This window comes from Carlito syrichta, unplaced genomic scaffold (genome assembly GCF_000164805.1).
Source record: "Carlito syrichta isolate Samal-C Ts95f unplaced genomic scaffold, Tarsius_syrichta-2.0.1 Scaffold311991, whole genome shotgun sequence".
NCBI lineage: Eukaryota > Metazoa > Chordata > Mammalia > Primates > Tarsiidae > Carlito > Carlito syrichta.
In genome coordinates, this window is record NW_007256087.1 from 135,515 (window position 1) to 151,650 (window position 16,136).

Here is a 16,136-nt window from a genome sequence, read left to right on the forward strand (position 1 = left end):
ATACATTTAAGAAAAAGATTCATAAAAATAAGTAAGATAATTATTTACCCAATAATTCCAGCTCAGGGATGAGGGTGCTAGAGCCTAACCTGGCAGCTCAGGGCACCAGGAAGGAACCTACCTGAACAGGACACCATCACATTGCAGGGTATACACACACACACACACACACACACACACACACACACACACACACACACTCATTCACTCACTCACTCACTCACTCTCTCACTGGGACCATGTAGACTTGCCAATGAACCTAACCTGCAAATCTTGGGGATGTAGAAACCAGAGTACTCAGAGAAAGCCCATGTAGACACAGAGAGAACATGCAGACAGTGGCCCTGGCTGGGGACAGAATTTTTTTTTCTCATCAATGTTATAACAAAACGACACTGAATGAGACACCATTATTTAAGGACATTCTGTACTTTGCCTAACACTCCTGCTCCTTCCTTGAAAGTGATCTGCAACCAGATTTTCAGTGAATTTTTAGCAGCCTGATAAATTTAGAAAAGAATTTTCCTTCCTCACTGAATCATCTCGGTAATGTTGTTGAAAATAAATTATAAATGTATGAGTTCATTTTTGAACTCTATTGATCTATAGATCTATCCTTGTGTCACTACCACACTGTCTTGATGACTGTCACTTTGTAGTATATTTTAAAATCAGGACGTGTTGGCTGGGCTTGGTGGCTCAGCCTGTAATCCCAGCACTTTGGAAGGCTGAGGTGAGTGGATTGCCTGAGCCTGCAGGTTTGAAACAAGCCCGGGCAATTTGGTGAGATCTTGTCTCTACAATAAATTTAAAAATTAGCCGGGTATGGTAGCACGCATCTGTAGTTCTGGTTACTTGGAAGGATGAGGGTGGCCGTGAGTGTGCCACTGCTCTCCAGCCTGAGCGACAGAGTGAGACTCCAACTAAAAAATAAAATAAAATCAGGAAGTGTGAATCCCCCAACTTTGTTCCTCTTTTTTTTTGAGTCAGAGTCTCACTGTTGTCCAGGCTGGAGTTCAGTGGCACGTTCACAGCTACGGCAGTCTCGACCTGCTGGGCTCTGGGGATCCTTCTGCCTCAGCCTTCCAAGTAGCTGGAACTACAGGCGCATGCCACCACACCCAGCTAATTTTTTTGATTTACGGTAGAGATGAGGTCTTGCCAAGTTGCCCAGGGGAGTCTCGAACCCGCGGGGTCAGGCAATCCTCTCATCTTGGCCTCCCAAAGTGCTGGTATTATAGGCGTGAGCCACCATGCCCAGCCTGTTCCTCCTTTTCGAGATTTTTGTTTGTTTGTTTAGGACATTCTGGGGTGTTTGCATTTCTGTATGAATTTTTCAGTCAGCTTGCCAATTTTTGCAAGAGTCAGCTGAGATTTTGATGAAGACTGTGCTGAATCTATAGGTCAATTTGGGGTGTGTGGATTGACAGCTTACCAATTGTAAGTCTTCTGATTCATGAATAAGGAATGTCTCCCCATTTATTTAGATCTTTAATTTCTCCCAGCAAATTTTTGTAGTTTGTAGGTCTTGCACTCTGCTTGTTAATTTTATTCCCAAGTGTTTTATTTTTTTTGATGCTATTGTGAGTGGAATTTTCTTCTTATTGATGAATTTAGAAAGCACTCAGTTATCTGGCATGATGACGGTAGGGGCATTTGAAGTGGTTCATCATCAAATACTCCTCATTAATTGAGAATGGTTATTGCTGGGTGTGGTGGTATGCACCCGTAATCCCAGCTACTGAGGAGGCTGAGGCAGGAGGATCACTAGAGCCCAGGAGTTCAAGACCAGCCTGGGCAACATAGCAATACCCCATCTCAAAAAAAATAAAAAATAAAAGAGCGAGTATATGTGATTTATATGGATATTCGAATACACACTAAAGTGCCACCAGTGACTGAAGTCTGGCTGAAACCTCTGAGTCCTTGAAGAGTCAGAAGGTGCATCAGGGTTCCCTGAGCTTCAGGGTTGGCAGTCGTGGGCCTCCTGTGACATGCTCTGCGTCCTTTCTTAGCGGCCATGTCACACTGTATCACAATGATCTGCTCATGCATGCTCCCCCATTACACTGTAAAGGCATGAAGGTAAGGCACCTATCTCATGCCTTTTTGCACCCTCAGTGTTGAGTATCATGCATGTCTGGTATATGCTAGACTTCGTGTATAATGACCAGTTGTTAGGACATGATCCATAATAGAGTCATGATTTTTTTTTGGAGACAAGATCTTGCTGTGTTGCCCAGACTGGAGTGCGATGGTGCAATCATAGCTCACTGCAGCCTCCAACCTCCAACTCCTGGGCTCAAGTAATCCTCCCACCTCAGCTTCTTGAGCAGCTGGGGCTTCGGGTGTGTACCACCATTGCCTGGCTCATTTGTGCATTTTTTGTAGAGATGGGGCCTTGTTATGTTGCCCAGGTTGAGAGTTAAGATTAACAGACTCCAGAGTTTATGTATTTGTTGCTATGGATTCCAGACACACAGTTAGTCCCCTACACATGAATCTTCACACTGCAAACTTTCAAAGATGCAAACATGCATTTGCATGTTGAATCACGTAAGTTGGTTCACGTGTTTGGCATACATTGTCACGTGTGTGCATCTTCTACAAGTGATTGTGCTTTTGTGTACTTTACTATACAGTACTGCATAGACTACAGTAATACAGTACCTTTATTTCAAGCCCAGATGCCCGGAAGCAAGTGTAAAAGCAGTGGTAATATAGCTGGTATAGCCAATTCTGCTAGTTGGGTAGCCAGGCTAACTCTGTTGGACTTATGAACAAATTAGACTTACAAATGCACTCTCAGATGGCTGGGTGTGGTGGCTCAAGCCTGTAACCCCAGCACTTCAGGGGGCCAAGGCAAGAGGTTTCAGTGGTTTGAGACCAGGCTGGGCAACTTGGTGAGACCTTGTCTCTACAATAAATCAAAAAATAAGCAAGGCATGGTGGCTCGCACCTGTAGTTCCAGCTACTTGGAAGGCTGAGGTGGAAGGATCTCCTGAGCCCAGAAGGTCGAGGCTGCAGTGACCGGGAGCGAGCCACTGCACTCTAGCCTGGGCTACAGAGTGAGATTCCAACTCAAAACAAAACAAAACAAAAATGCTTTTGGAACATAACTCATTTCTATGTAGGGGACTTGTTGTACCAGCAACTGTCTGTGCCACCCTGCTGAAGGGCAGGCCATGCCACTATGCTTGTACCTCTTGACCATCTTTCCCTGACTCAACTTAACTGGACCAGGACTGGGACCAATGCTAAACTAGGCCAATTGACTTCCTCTTCTGAAAATTTGGAAGGGAGGCACTGAGCACTGGAGTCATGTGTGTGTTGAGCTGAGTTATGAGGCCACAGAGGCCCAGTGCATGGTTCTGCACCCACAGCAGCCACGAGGGGAGACAAGGAAGTCAGGCTGCAGGGGGGCAGAAGCATGGGCCACACACTCAGGCAGGAAACTGCCTTGGGCCCCAGCAGCTGCCATTGCACCCTTCCCTCGTGATATCAGGCTACACTTGACGAGATCTCGCTCACCTTGCAGAGGCTACAAACTTACAGCCCATCAAACCTGGACTGCAGATGAGTTGTATTTGGTTCACACATAATTTAAGAATATTTGATCCAACACATTCGAAATTGGAGATTTCACATAAAAATCCAGGTTTCTGTTTTGAAAATCAGGAGATCTTGCCAGGCATGGTGGCTCACACCTGTAACCTCAACACTTTGGGAGGCGAGAGGATTGCCTGAGCCCACAGGTTCGAGACCAGCCTGGGCAACTTGGCTGGACCTTGTTTCTACAATAAATAAAAAAATTAACTGGGAGTGGTAACGTGCGCTTGTAGTTCCGGCTACTTGGAAGGCTGAGGCAGAAGGATCGTCGGAGCCCAGCAGGTCAACGGCTAGGGTGGCCGCGAGCGTGCCACTGCACTCTAACCTGGGCAACGGAGTGAGACTCCAACTCAGAAAAAATCCAAAACAAAATTAGGTACAAACATCTTCAGCTAAAGCCCCGTATACTTCAGAGGCCAGGCACCTTTGTGGTAGCCCTCAGATAGTTCAATAGTACTGAGTTTTTTTTGAAGACAGTGGGCTATTTAGAAGGCAGAGTTTAGGCCGGGTGCAGTGACTCATGCCTATAATCCCAGCACTTTGGGAAGCCGAGGTGAGAGGATTGCCTGAGCCCACAGGTTCAAGACCAGCCCAGGCAACTTGGTGAGCCCTCATCTCTACAATAAATAAAAAAAAAAAATTAGGCATGGTGGCGCACGTCTGTATTTCCGGCTACTTGGAAGGCTGAGGTGGAAGGATCACCTGAGCCCAGTAGGTTGAGGCTGCGGTGGTTGTGAGCGTGCCACTGTACTTCAGTCTGAGTAACAGAGTGAGACTCTAACTCAAAAAATAAAAATAAAAAGGAAGGCAGAGTTTTTAGCTTTCATTTTCTCACACAGAGAAACCTCTTAACTGTGAGCCCCTTTGCCTCAGTCCCTGGAAAATGTTCTTGCCCACCAAGCTTTCCTCCTTCACTCAGCACCCAGCTCCACCCGGTTGTTTGAGGGTGAAGGAGCAGACGTGGGCACCTGGCAGCAACTGATCAGCTGGGGGGCAAAAGAGACAGGCCAGAGTTCGGTGTCACCCAAGAGAGCTCAACTCTCCAGAAATCATGTGAGCTGCAGCCACGTGTTCAAAGAAATGTGGATGTCAGAGAAGTCAGATCTGCCAAGCCACCTCCTCTCCGACTGCCTGGGCCAAAGGGGCTACAGCCCATGGGGACAAGGGATTGTTTGCAGTTGACCTAAGACTTGAGCCTAAAGAAGTACCCCACTGTGACCCCCGCACTGTTAGAAGAAAGCATTGTCTCCAACAAACTCAAAGTCATGATGTTGACAGTCAGTAGCACAACTTCCCTCCATGCTGCAAAGGAGACTGTCGTGTTAAGGCACTGAGATGAATTCTGATCAGTTGCTGTCAGGTGAACAAAGGTAGCAAGACTGCTAAGCTGAACTGTCACTGGGACATTATGGCAAACGAACAAACTTCAACCCATGCAATGTCCATCACTGACACGTTTTAATAAGAGATGAATGTATACATTTGGCTTCCTTGCAATGTCCACTCCAAGCCGAGGGTCGGTCTTCCCTGCCCTCAGATGGGATCTGCCAACTTCCTCCCTCCTCTGGGTCTCCTGCCTTCACCATGAGGAGAAAGGCTCATTTGAACCAAATTCGGGAAGTGAGTGGAGTCTGTTCCATCCCTTCGCCCTGAGACCAACCCCAAACCCACTTGGCCTTGAGCCTCTTCCTCTGCAAATGTACACCTGTGGGCCTCCCTACCCCTCTCCACTTCAAGGCCGGGACTCCTGGGCTGCCTCTGTGCAGTGACCAAGACTGCCCTTGACAAGATGGCTATGCATCGGGGAACCCAGGTTCTCTGCCTACTCAGTCATCTACCCATGCACGAACCCCAACACTCTGGACCCTGAGTCAATGGTTTCCTTTCCCCAGGCGTCACCGTCCAGCCTGACTGAGGAGGGGGCCAGGAAGGAAGCCCAGTGTGGTCTTTGCTGTTTCAGAAGGAGAAGCAACTTTGGCTTTGGGCTTCAGTCTCACCTCCCCGCCTCAGTCCTCAGTTCCCAGGGGGTAACAGCTTTCTGAGGCTGTCACCGGGTGCAAACCCAGCTGTACCCAGGCACACATCTAGAGCCAGCCACAGCAACTCCAGAGGGGCAGGGCTGGGGCACGTGGCTCAAGTTCAGATGCCATCCGTCAGAGTCTCCACTAGTCAGGTGTCACTAAACAGGGCCCTGCAACTACGTCACCTGCAACTTCACAGAAGAAAGCCTGGGGCCAGGGGTGGGGGAGGAACCTACTGAACAAGTCCGGGTGGTGAATGGCAGGTATCACACGGGCCGGGGCCTGGACGGTATCTACAGAACTCTTTTGGTTGCGGTTCACTGAGGGTATAGCCAGGTGACTCCAGGTGGTGTCCCATTGTCGACTGCTGACATCGCCGGATCCTCCTAATGGGATCGTTTTCCCATGCAGATCCATGGGTTATGAACAAACCTTCCCCCACACACACAGAGAACCCCCCAGAGCCAATGGCCCCCATCCCTAGGCAGAACTCAGTGAATATGAGCAAACAGAGTCAAGACACAAAACCCTGTTGGTCCACGTCGTATTCCTGGGTGAGTTCTTGGTGTCGGCAGTGACGATCAGCGCCCCCGCTGGGCTCTGCCAGACCCCTGAGTCCTACAGCCTCAAAGACCAGCTCAGTCTCCATCCATTCCTATTCCTGAGATCCAGAGTTTGACCTGGTGACGCCTGTGCCGTGCATCCCCCGGCCGACCATTTCCTGGCCCCACTCCCGGTGGCTGGACTCCTGTAGGCCTCGGCCTTTGGTCTCGATGGGCAAAAAGCAGGAGGCCAGGGCAGCCAGCAGGCAGCAGCCACTGTAAACCGCCAGGGTCAGGTACACAGAGGACTCCAGCATCACCTGGGGGAGGGAGACACAGGTCGGTGAGGGCATCCTTTCTGACATCTTGGCTTCAGATAATGCTGATGATACCAGGCCGTTTTGTGAGCACTCCACACCATGATTTAAGAGCCAAGTACTCCATCCCCATCTCACAGAGGGGAAAACTGAGGCTCAAAGATGAAATGCAGCATACCCACACTCAGACAGGTAATAAGGATGGGGCTGGGATTTGAACTCCAGTCTCTGAGGCTTGAGTCTGGACTCCATGCAGCCAGGTTCTCTGCTGGAACAGAGCCTGTGCCAACCTCCTAGCTTCAGGCATAAGGCGAACCACATGGTAGAGCTGAATCCTGTTTCCTCATCTGCTGAATGGGCATGGGGTAGTGCCACTTCCTAATGGCAGGATGCTTGGGAGCACCTGGCACCACACAGGCGCATGGTAAGTGCTCAAGCTAGATTGTCAGGAGTGCCACACAATGGCCAAGAAATGCAATAAAGGGCACTCAACACAAAAAAGGCAGAATAGAAATACTCAGCTAAATATGTATTTGAATTCCATTTATCTGAACTATCCAAAAAAGGCAAATCCATACAGACAGAAAACAGATGGGTGGCAGCCAGGGGCTTCGGGAAGGGGGCAATGGGGAGATAATTTTTTATTTAATTTTATTTATTATTTTAGAGTAAGGATCTCACTGTGTCACCCAGGCTGGAGTGCAGTGGCACGATCATGGCTCACTGCAGCCTCAACCTCCCAGGCTCAGGCAATCCTTCTGTCTCAGCCTCCCATGAAGCTGGGACCACAGGTATGCATCATCATGCCTGGTTAATTTTTAAAATTTTTTTTGTAGAGATGAGCTCTCACTGTGTTGCTTAGGCTGGACTTGAACTCCTGGGCTCAAGCAGTCCTCCTGCCTCAGCCCCCCGAAGTGCAGGGATTACAGGAGTGAGCCACCACAACTGGCCCTCGATATGAGGTTTTATTTTGGGGGTGATAAAAACATTTTGCAACTAGGTGGCTGCACAACATTGTGAATATGCTGAATGCCACTGAATTGTTCCCTTCAAGATGGTTAATTTTAGGCTGGGCTTGGTGGCTCAGCATGTAATCCCAGCACTTTGAGAAGCTGAGGCAAGTGGATTGCCTGAGCCCGCAAGTTCAGGACCAACCCAGGCAACTTGGTGAGACCTCTTCTCTACCATAAATCAAAAATTAGCCAGGTGTGGTAGTGTGCTACTTGGAAGGCTGAGGCAGAAGGATCACCAGAAGTTGACACTGGGGTGGCCGTGAGCATGCCACTGCACTCCAGCCTGGATGATGGAGTGAGACTCTGACTCAAAAAAAAAAAAAAAAAAAAAGATGGTTAATTTTATGTTGCATAACTTTTACCTCAATAAAAAGTAATATAAACAGAAAAATATTGGATATTCAGGAAGTAAAATGACTCAATAAGATTCCTAAAAATAAATGAAATATTTTAAGACACATGAAGAGCTGCAAAATTCTACAATTACATGTAATTATCCAACTCAAAAAGCAGGATATGGGATGTCTGTTTTCTACTAAGTCCTATCGGCCTCCTGTTTTCATCCAATGGTTTTTTAGGCCAGTCATCTGGCACCCCTGGGGTCTTCTCCATGGGAAGACCTAGGCTGATTTGTGGCTTGTCTGCATCCCAACTGTGTGGCCTTGGGAGTGTCCCTTTGCCCCGAGCCCATTTTCTCATCTGCGAGCAATGTTTCTTCTACCACAGTGTGTGTTGTTGGGATAAGATAAGGCGAGGCCCACAGGCTCTGCAGAAGGTCAGTGTGTGGGAGTTGCTTGCCATGCCCTGGGCTCTGTCGTTACCTCCCGCCCCGGCATTTGGGGATGACACCCACCTGGGCAATGAACGGAGTGATGAGAGCACCCACTCTTGCCATGCCACTGCAGGTTCCCAGGCCCAGCGCCCGCGTCGCTGTGGGGTAGACCTGAAACACAGTGGCCAGATGTGGGCTTGGGAAAATGCAGGTTCCTCCTCCCTCTGCAGCTCAGGACTGATGGGATTGACCCCGTGGGCAGGCCGGAAGTCGGGGCAAGTCCCTCAAGTGCTGATGACCCCCTTAAGGGAGAGGGATTCTCACCCCAAAGGGGACGGGAAGTTCACCTGAGAAGAGGACAAGAAGCTGAGCTGTGGGTAGGAATCCAGCAAGGGAAGCCCCTCTGCCCTGGCGGGTCCCAGAGCCTTCTCCATCAGGAGCTGCACCCTGTTCAAGAACCAGGTGCTGCTCCAGCTTTCATATTTCTTTTTTTTAATTAAATTTTTAAAAAAATTTTTTTGAGACAGAATCTTGCTCTGTTGTCTAGGCTAGAATGCATAGGGTGAACATAACTCACTGTAGCCTCAAAGTCTTGGACTCAAGCAATACTTTTACCTCAGTCTTCCAGTAGCTAGCACTACAGGCACATGCCTGGTTAATTTTTTAACTTTTGTATAGACAGGGTCTTGCTGTGTTGCTCAGACTGGCCTCAAACTCCTGGCCTCAAGCAATCCTCCTGCCTCAGCCTCACAAAGTGCTGAGACTACATGCATGAGCCCCTGTGCCTGGCCACTACCTTTCACTTTTTGTGAGTTCAACTTGAAACACGAGTCAGGAGATTTCAAGAAATCTCATCAAGAGAGAGACTGAAACGTTTACAGTTTCTGTTCAGATCCAGTAGGGGCCACATGCTTCGTTCTTCCCTAGGCAAAGTGAGAGGAGACCACATCTTCCAGGCCATGGTAATTAAGAAGGGGGCATGTTTTCTCCATTCCCCTCCCCTGTCTGCTGGCTGGGAGGAAGACTCCATGGGCCTAGGGCAGGATTTCTCAACCTGGGCACTATGGACATTTTGGATGGGTAATTCTTTGTCATGGGTGGCATCTGTGGCCTCTACCTATTTGGAACCAGTAGCAGCTCTGCCTCCCCCTACACTTATGATACCCCAAAACATTTCCGGACATTGCCAAATGTCCCCTGGGTGAGAACACCCCAAGCAAGGAGTTTGGGTCCCCAAATCACTGTGGGGAGGAAGCTGTCCCCACCCTAGAACACCCATAGAGGACCCTTTCATCAGTGAGAAGTTTCTATTGTGTCAAAACACTCCACTCTGGGACTTAATCGTTCCAGTAGCTAACATGTCTCTAACAAGTTGCAGTGCTCAGTGCAGAAAGCCTGCGAAGATTAAAAACATCTAGGGAAAAAATGAAGAAATGTTTATGATCCCAGCACTCGGAGGTTCTCACATGTTCATATATGACTGAGTTTTTTCTGTGTTTATATATAGTACATATATCTTCATTCATTTACTCATTCAACAAATATGTTTTGAATGCATACTGTATATATTTATATATGATATTTTAAATTAACTTAATTACATAAACAATATAGAAAATATTATCCTCATAAGAAATCAAAATGTAGCCGGTTATGGTAGCTCACACTGGTAATCCCCGCATTTTGGGAGGCGGAGGTAAGAGGATTGCCTGAGCTCAGGGGTTCAAGACCAGCCTGAGTAACATGGTGAGACCACACCTCTACAGTAATTTATAAAATTAGTCAGGCATAGTGGCACAAGCTTATAGTTCCAGCTACTTGGAAGGCTGAGGCAGAAGGATTGTCTGAGCCCAGCAGATGGAGGCTGCGGTGGCCATGAGTGTGCACTGCACTCCAGCCTAGGCGACAGAGTAAGACTCTGACTCAAAAAAAAAAAAAAAAAACAAAGAAATCAAAATGCTTAAATTCTCTCTTGATTCAATCCCTTGCAAGGAAAATTCTTTCCATAGGACCCCACTATTCAGAAGTTTGGAATGTATTATTCCAGATATGTTAAAAAATATATATATATGCATAGAAAATACATAACATTTACATAAAGACTAATGGACAGTAGCAAAAAATAAATCCTCTTTTGCAACCCAGAGTTCATTGTTCAGTGTGAGTTTTGATACGTGTAAGAAGGAATATTATTTAAAAAGAAAATATATAGCATTTTTTAAAAGTTAAAGGATATCATACCACACATATCATCTGCAACTTGTTGTTTTCGTTCAGCAATACATCTTAAAATCCTACCTACATCAGTATGTAGACTCCCTCTTTTTAACTGTTTCTAGGGGCAAAGCGTCCCCCCTCCCTGCCCCAGCTGCTTCCAGACACCCCTCCTACCTCAGGTGTGTAAACATAGGCCGCTTGAAAGCCTCCAGAAATAAACGCTCTTGCAATGAAGAGTAACAGGGTGAGCACATTTCTAGGGAGGGGGGAAAAGGCAGATGATGGTATTTTTTTCTGTCTCCTTGTTCCAGAAAAGTGCTATCTTCCCAGGCAGAATTTACACCCCAGCAACCGGCAAACGTCACCTGTACCCAACACACATTCATACAGATACACTGGCACACATATCCCAGTACTGTTTCTAAAGGCCTGCTTTTGTAAGGTTAGCATTCTTCAAAGCACCAGGCCAAGAGATGGAAACATCTGCAGTGCCCAGTTTTGGGGGAAGTGATATAAATAATCAAAAGCCCAGACAGGAACTTGCAGGGGCAGAAATGGACCCAGAAGGCAGCTGAGTGAGGTGAGGGCAAGTAAACCATGATTCGGTAATTTTAGGATGATCCTGATCCCCAACCCTCTGTTCCACTGTCCCCATAAATGCCCCCGAACACTAACATATCAGGGTGGAAGCTACATCCCCTGAACTTCCTCAGACCAGAATGTGGCCCACAGGTTCCTCATCGGGCTTGGTCTGGGGCCTCTCAGAGGTCAAGAGAGGCACAGACCACTCCTACATTTTGAGGCTCTTGGTGGATGGAAAAACAGAGAAATGCCGAAACGGTTTTAAACTATACAGAAATTCAACAGCTACGTGTATAACCTCTTTGAGAGATGATGTCAAGTATCCGAGTTTGACATTGTTAGAATAAAACTGGGGCCAAAGTGCCTGCTCCCTGCCTCCATCAGAGGCCCTGACCATGAGCCGGATCTTTCGGTCAGTGTGGCCATGAGACTCAGTCCCAGATAACCCACCTTCCAACGCAGATAAACAGCAGGAGGCTGCAGAAGGAGAAGATGACAAAGCACAGGGCCATGGTCTTCTTGCGGCCCAGGCGATCAATAATCCACAGAGTCACGAGGACGCCTGGAAGGAAAACGGGCATTGTAGCCTCCCCTGTGGTTCCCGATGCCCTCACCCCGGTATGCGCACACCCTGCATCGTAGTGGACTAGACCTGGTGACTCACTTCTGATGACTCGAAGACAGCAGAAGTCATGGGCATCGCTTCTGAAATCAGGATATTAAAGACTGTGATTTCCATCTTTTTTTTTTTTTCCTGAGTCAGAGTCTCACTCTGTCACCCAGGCAGCAGCACACTCACGGCCTCCGCAGCCTCGACCTGCTAGGCTCAGGTAATCCTTTTGCCTTCCAAGTAGCTAGAACTACAGGCATGTACTACCACGCCCAGCTCATCTTTCAATTTATTGTAGAGATGAGGTCTCACCAAGTTGCCCAGGCTGGTCTCGAACCCCTGGGCTCAGGCAATCCTCCTGCCTCCACTTCCCATAGTGCTGGGATTACAGGCTTGAGCCACTGCACCCACCTGTGATTTCCATCTTGCCGACATCCTCCCTCCCTGACTCTTCTCATGAGCCTGCCTTGGTGGAGAAAGCTGCCTGACCAGGAACTGGAGGTAGCCTCTGGCCAACAGCCAACAAGGAACTGAGGCCCTCAGTGCAACTACCCTTAAGGGATTGAAACTTGCCAATAACCATGTGAGTGAGCGTGGGGGTGGATCCTGCCCCAGTTGAGTTTTCAGATGAGACCACAGACCCTGGGCCCACTCCTCAAGGGCAGCCGTGTGAAATACACTAAAGCAGAGGATCCATGTAAGCCACTCCCATATTCCTGATCTATAGCAACTGTGGGATAACAATTGTGTATTGTTTTAAGCCAATAATTTGGGGATGATTTATTACATAGATAATGAATACAGGTACCAATGGAAGCTTGAATGGTGACATTCACTGAAGCCAGGCAGCAGGCATGGGTTCTAATGCCCCATCTTGCTTCTAACTTTCCATGTGGTCTTGGGCTAGTCCCTTGCCTTCTCTGAGCCTCAGTTTCTTCTTCTGTAAAATGGGACTAAAACACACACACTACACCTCAGTAGGCATGGAATAGCATTTTGCTTTTTTTTCTTAAGTTGGAGTCTCACTCTGTCCCCAGACTGGAGTGCAGTGGCCACTCCCGGCCACTGCAGCCTCCACCTGCTGGGCTCTGGCCATCCTTCCGCCTTAGCCTTCCGAGTAGCTGGAACTACAGGGGCGCGCTACGACAACCGGCTAATTTTTTTTATTTTTATTGTAGAGATGAGGTCTCGCCAAGTTGCCCAGGCGGGTCTTGAACCCGTGGGCTCAGGCAATCCACTCACCTTAGCCTCTCAAAGGCGTGGGATTACAGGCTGAGCCACTGAGCCCAGCTGCACTTTGCTTATTTTTAACAATAATAATTAAATTTGGGCTAAGCGTTTTTACATCTATTATCTTATTTTAATCATCAAAACAAGCCTCTAAGATAAATGCAATTTTTTTTTTTTTTTTTTTTTAGTCAGAGCCTCCATCTGTCTGTCCAGGCTTCAGAGTGGCACAATCACAGTTCACCGTAACCTTGACCTCCCAGGCTCAGAAGAACCTTGCAGCTCAGTCTCCATGGCTAATTTTTTTTTTTTTTTGTAGAGACAAGGTCTCACTATGTTGTCTAGGCTGGTCTTGAGCTCCTGGGCTCAAGCAATTCTCCCACCTTGACCTCCCAAAGTGCTGGGATTACAGGTAGAAGCCACCCATGACCGTCATAAAATAAATGCTATTAATAGTCTAATTTCTTCCACATTTATTCAATCCATAAATTAAAGTGCCCACTAAGTGTCAGGAACTGTTCTCAGAGTTTGGGATATGTCCCCAAATTTTAAAAAAATGTATATATAACTAATGAATGAAAAAAATAAATAAAAATCTGAGTTTTAGAGAGATAAAATTACGGAGATGGTGAGTGCTCACAGTAACAGAAATCTCACATACTTAGTCTTGGAAATGGAGATGGGCATTGCTGAGTTTAACTTCTGAGCTTTCTTTTTTTTTTTTTTTGAAGAGTCTTACTCTGTCACTCAGGTTGGAGTGCAGTGGCAGCATGCTGCTCATGACCACTACAGCCTCAACCTGCTGGGCTCAGGCTGTCCTTTCGTCTCAGCCTTCCAAGTAGCTGAAACTACAGACATGTGCCACTATGCCTGGATAATTTTTTGATTTATTGTAGAGAGGAGGTCTCGCCAAGTTGCTCAGGTTGGTCTCCAACCTGCAGGTTTAGGCAATCCTCTCATCTCAGCCTCCCAAAGTGCTGGGATTATAGGCGTGAGTCACTGCACCTGACCCTTGATTTATTGTAGAGATGAGGTCTCGCCAAATTGCCCAGGCTGGTCTCAAACCCCTGGACTCAAGACAATCCTCTTGCCTCAGCCTTCCAAAGTGCTGGGATTATAGGTTTGAGCTACCACACTTGGCTGACTTCCGAGGTTTCACCCTCACCTTCTAAGCACACAAGGAAAGGGTTTTAGAAGAAAGACAGTGTTGTACAGGATTGAAGACTCAAGACTCCAAGAAGACTGCAGTTCTGCCCACTGCGGGACACAGCGTCTCAGCTGGGTTTTCTTACAAGCAGGCCCTAGGACAAAGCTGCAAGAGCAAGGTGCTGGCTTGGGAGGTGATCCAGGGAAGTACCAGCAGGAGAGCAGAGAAGTAAGCTGGGGAAAGGATAGGAACTAATAGAGGGTGTGTATCAAGCAAGTTATAACTGTGGCAGCTGGAGCTGAATTCCACCAAGGGACCCTGGGAGCCAAGGCAGAACACATACCGCAGAGCTCTCCCACCTGAAGGGAGAGGAAGCTGGGGTATTTCTACACCAACTCCCACAAGTATTGTTTGAAGGCTGCTCCCAGGTGTTAATCTCTGGCACTTTGGGAAGCCTTGCTTGCTTTTGGATATAGAAGCTTTTCAGGCCTTCTGAGATAGCCTTCGGGCACAGAGATGCAGACACAGGCAGTTCAAGTTCAAGCAGAAACAGTTTCTGCTACAATGGGCAAGTTATGTCACCTCTCTGAGCCTCAATTTCTTCAGTTGTAAGATGGAAATAACTATATGACTTCATAAGGTTAAATGAGACCATATTTGTAAGACATGTAGCACTGTCTCTGGTATATAATAAGCAATCAGTAAACGCTAGATAGTATTATCGTTATAATAATTATTCCTTTTAAAGGAAAAAAGACAGATTACCTTTACATTGTGTGCAGGTTTGGATTTTTAACATTCCACCTATCCTTTCCAGTGTGTCTGGTGTGGGGGGACAATTCTCTGTGGGTCTCTAGCATTTCTGCAAAGCTTGTGATCAGAGGCACTAGCTGTCCTTTATTCCAGGCTTTCATGTCAAGGTTGTTTGTATAAGAAACAGCCTTGGAAGATAAAGATACTATCTCTCTCTGGAACAAAGGGCAGATCTGTTTACTGTCCAATATAATATAGATGATGTCACCCTTTGGGACAAAGGTTGGGTAGGTCTTTGGTAGACTGTTATAAAAGATTTGGGTTCCCGGTCGGGCACAGTGGCTCAAGCCTGTAACTCCAGCACTTTGAGAGGCCGAGGCGAGAGGACTGCCTGAGCCTGTGGGTTTGAGATCAGCCTGGGTAACATAGTAAGACCTCATCACTACAATAAATTAAAAAATTAGCCAGGCATGGTAGCACATGCCTGTAGTTCCAGCTACTTTGAAAGCTGAGGCGGAATGATTGCCGGAGCCCAGCAGGTTGACTCTGGAGAGGCCGTGAGCATGCCACTGCATTCCAGCCTGGCTGACAGAGTGAAACTCCAACTCAAAAGAAAAAAAAAAGATTTGGGTTCCCTAAGCTTAGGGATCCTCAGGTGTGTTGCAATTCATTGCACATGTAGCATCCATCTGGGTCCTTCCTCATCCTCCTTGAGGGACTTTGGGGCAAGGAGCATGGACACCAAGATACAATTTATGCTGCTTACTATAGTGGTCTTTTGTCTCTAACCCAGGAGTCTCATGTCTTCCCATTTCTAGGCCAGCAAGCATGAAACTGGGCAGCTTAACTTGATAGCCTTCAAGTAGGGTAAATCTCAGCCCCTTCACAATTCCTGGCAACTTGTAGTTAAGGATTGAAGAAAAAAATCCCTGGCTGGCCTAGAAATGGGACTTGCTTTCGGATGGCATAAGTAGAGCCACCAGCTGAGCAACTGCCGTATTCTCAGGTTTCCTGCCCCAACCCCACCTTGCAGAGGTGTCTCACCTGGGAACTCAGAGAGGGTGGTCCACAGCAAATCCATGTAATCCTCCTCACTCAGGTACTCACAGGCCAGGCTGCACTTGGCCTCTACTGCCTTCTTCCGACTGGAGACTGAGGGTGAGAGAGGGGGGGGGAAGTCATTTACAGTCCTGAATGTCACCTTCCTGCTCTCCAAGCCTCCTTCCCTGGTTTGGTTTTGTTTTGTTTTGAGTTGGAGTCTCACTCTGTCGCCTAGACTGGAGTGCAGTGGCCACTCCCAGCCACCGCAGCCTCGACCTGCTGGTT

The 16,136-nt window shown here is 47.6% G+C and overlaps 1 protein-coding gene across 4 annotated transcripts in view; it reads right to left on the reverse strand.

Moving 5' to 3' along the window:
- Positions 1 to 5,048: 5,048 nt before the first annotated feature.
- The window catches only part of SVOP (SV2 related protein), a 100,188-nt gene continuing 89,100 nt past the window's right edge, over positions 5,049 to 16,136 (reverse strand). The window contains exons 12-16 of one of the 4 annotated variants that reach the window (XM_008069402.2): positions 15,855 to 15,962; positions 11,524 to 11,635; positions 10,666 to 10,747; positions 8,356 to 8,445; positions 5,049 to 6,492 (exon numbers count right to left, since the gene is read on the reverse strand). In XM_008069402.2, coding sequence (XP_008067593.1) covers positions 6,286 to 6,492; positions 8,356 to 8,445; positions 10,666 to 10,747; positions 11,524 to 11,635; positions 15,855 to 15,962 — 599 coding nt within the window. In that variant the 3' untranslated portion in view covers positions 5,049 to 6,285. The remainder of the gene's footprint in view (positions 6,493 to 8,355; positions 8,446 to 10,665; positions 10,748 to 11,523; positions 11,636 to 15,854; positions 15,963 to 16,136) is intronic. The other 3 variants (XM_008069405.2, XM_008069403.2, XM_008069404.2) reach the window with 3 other exon arrangements.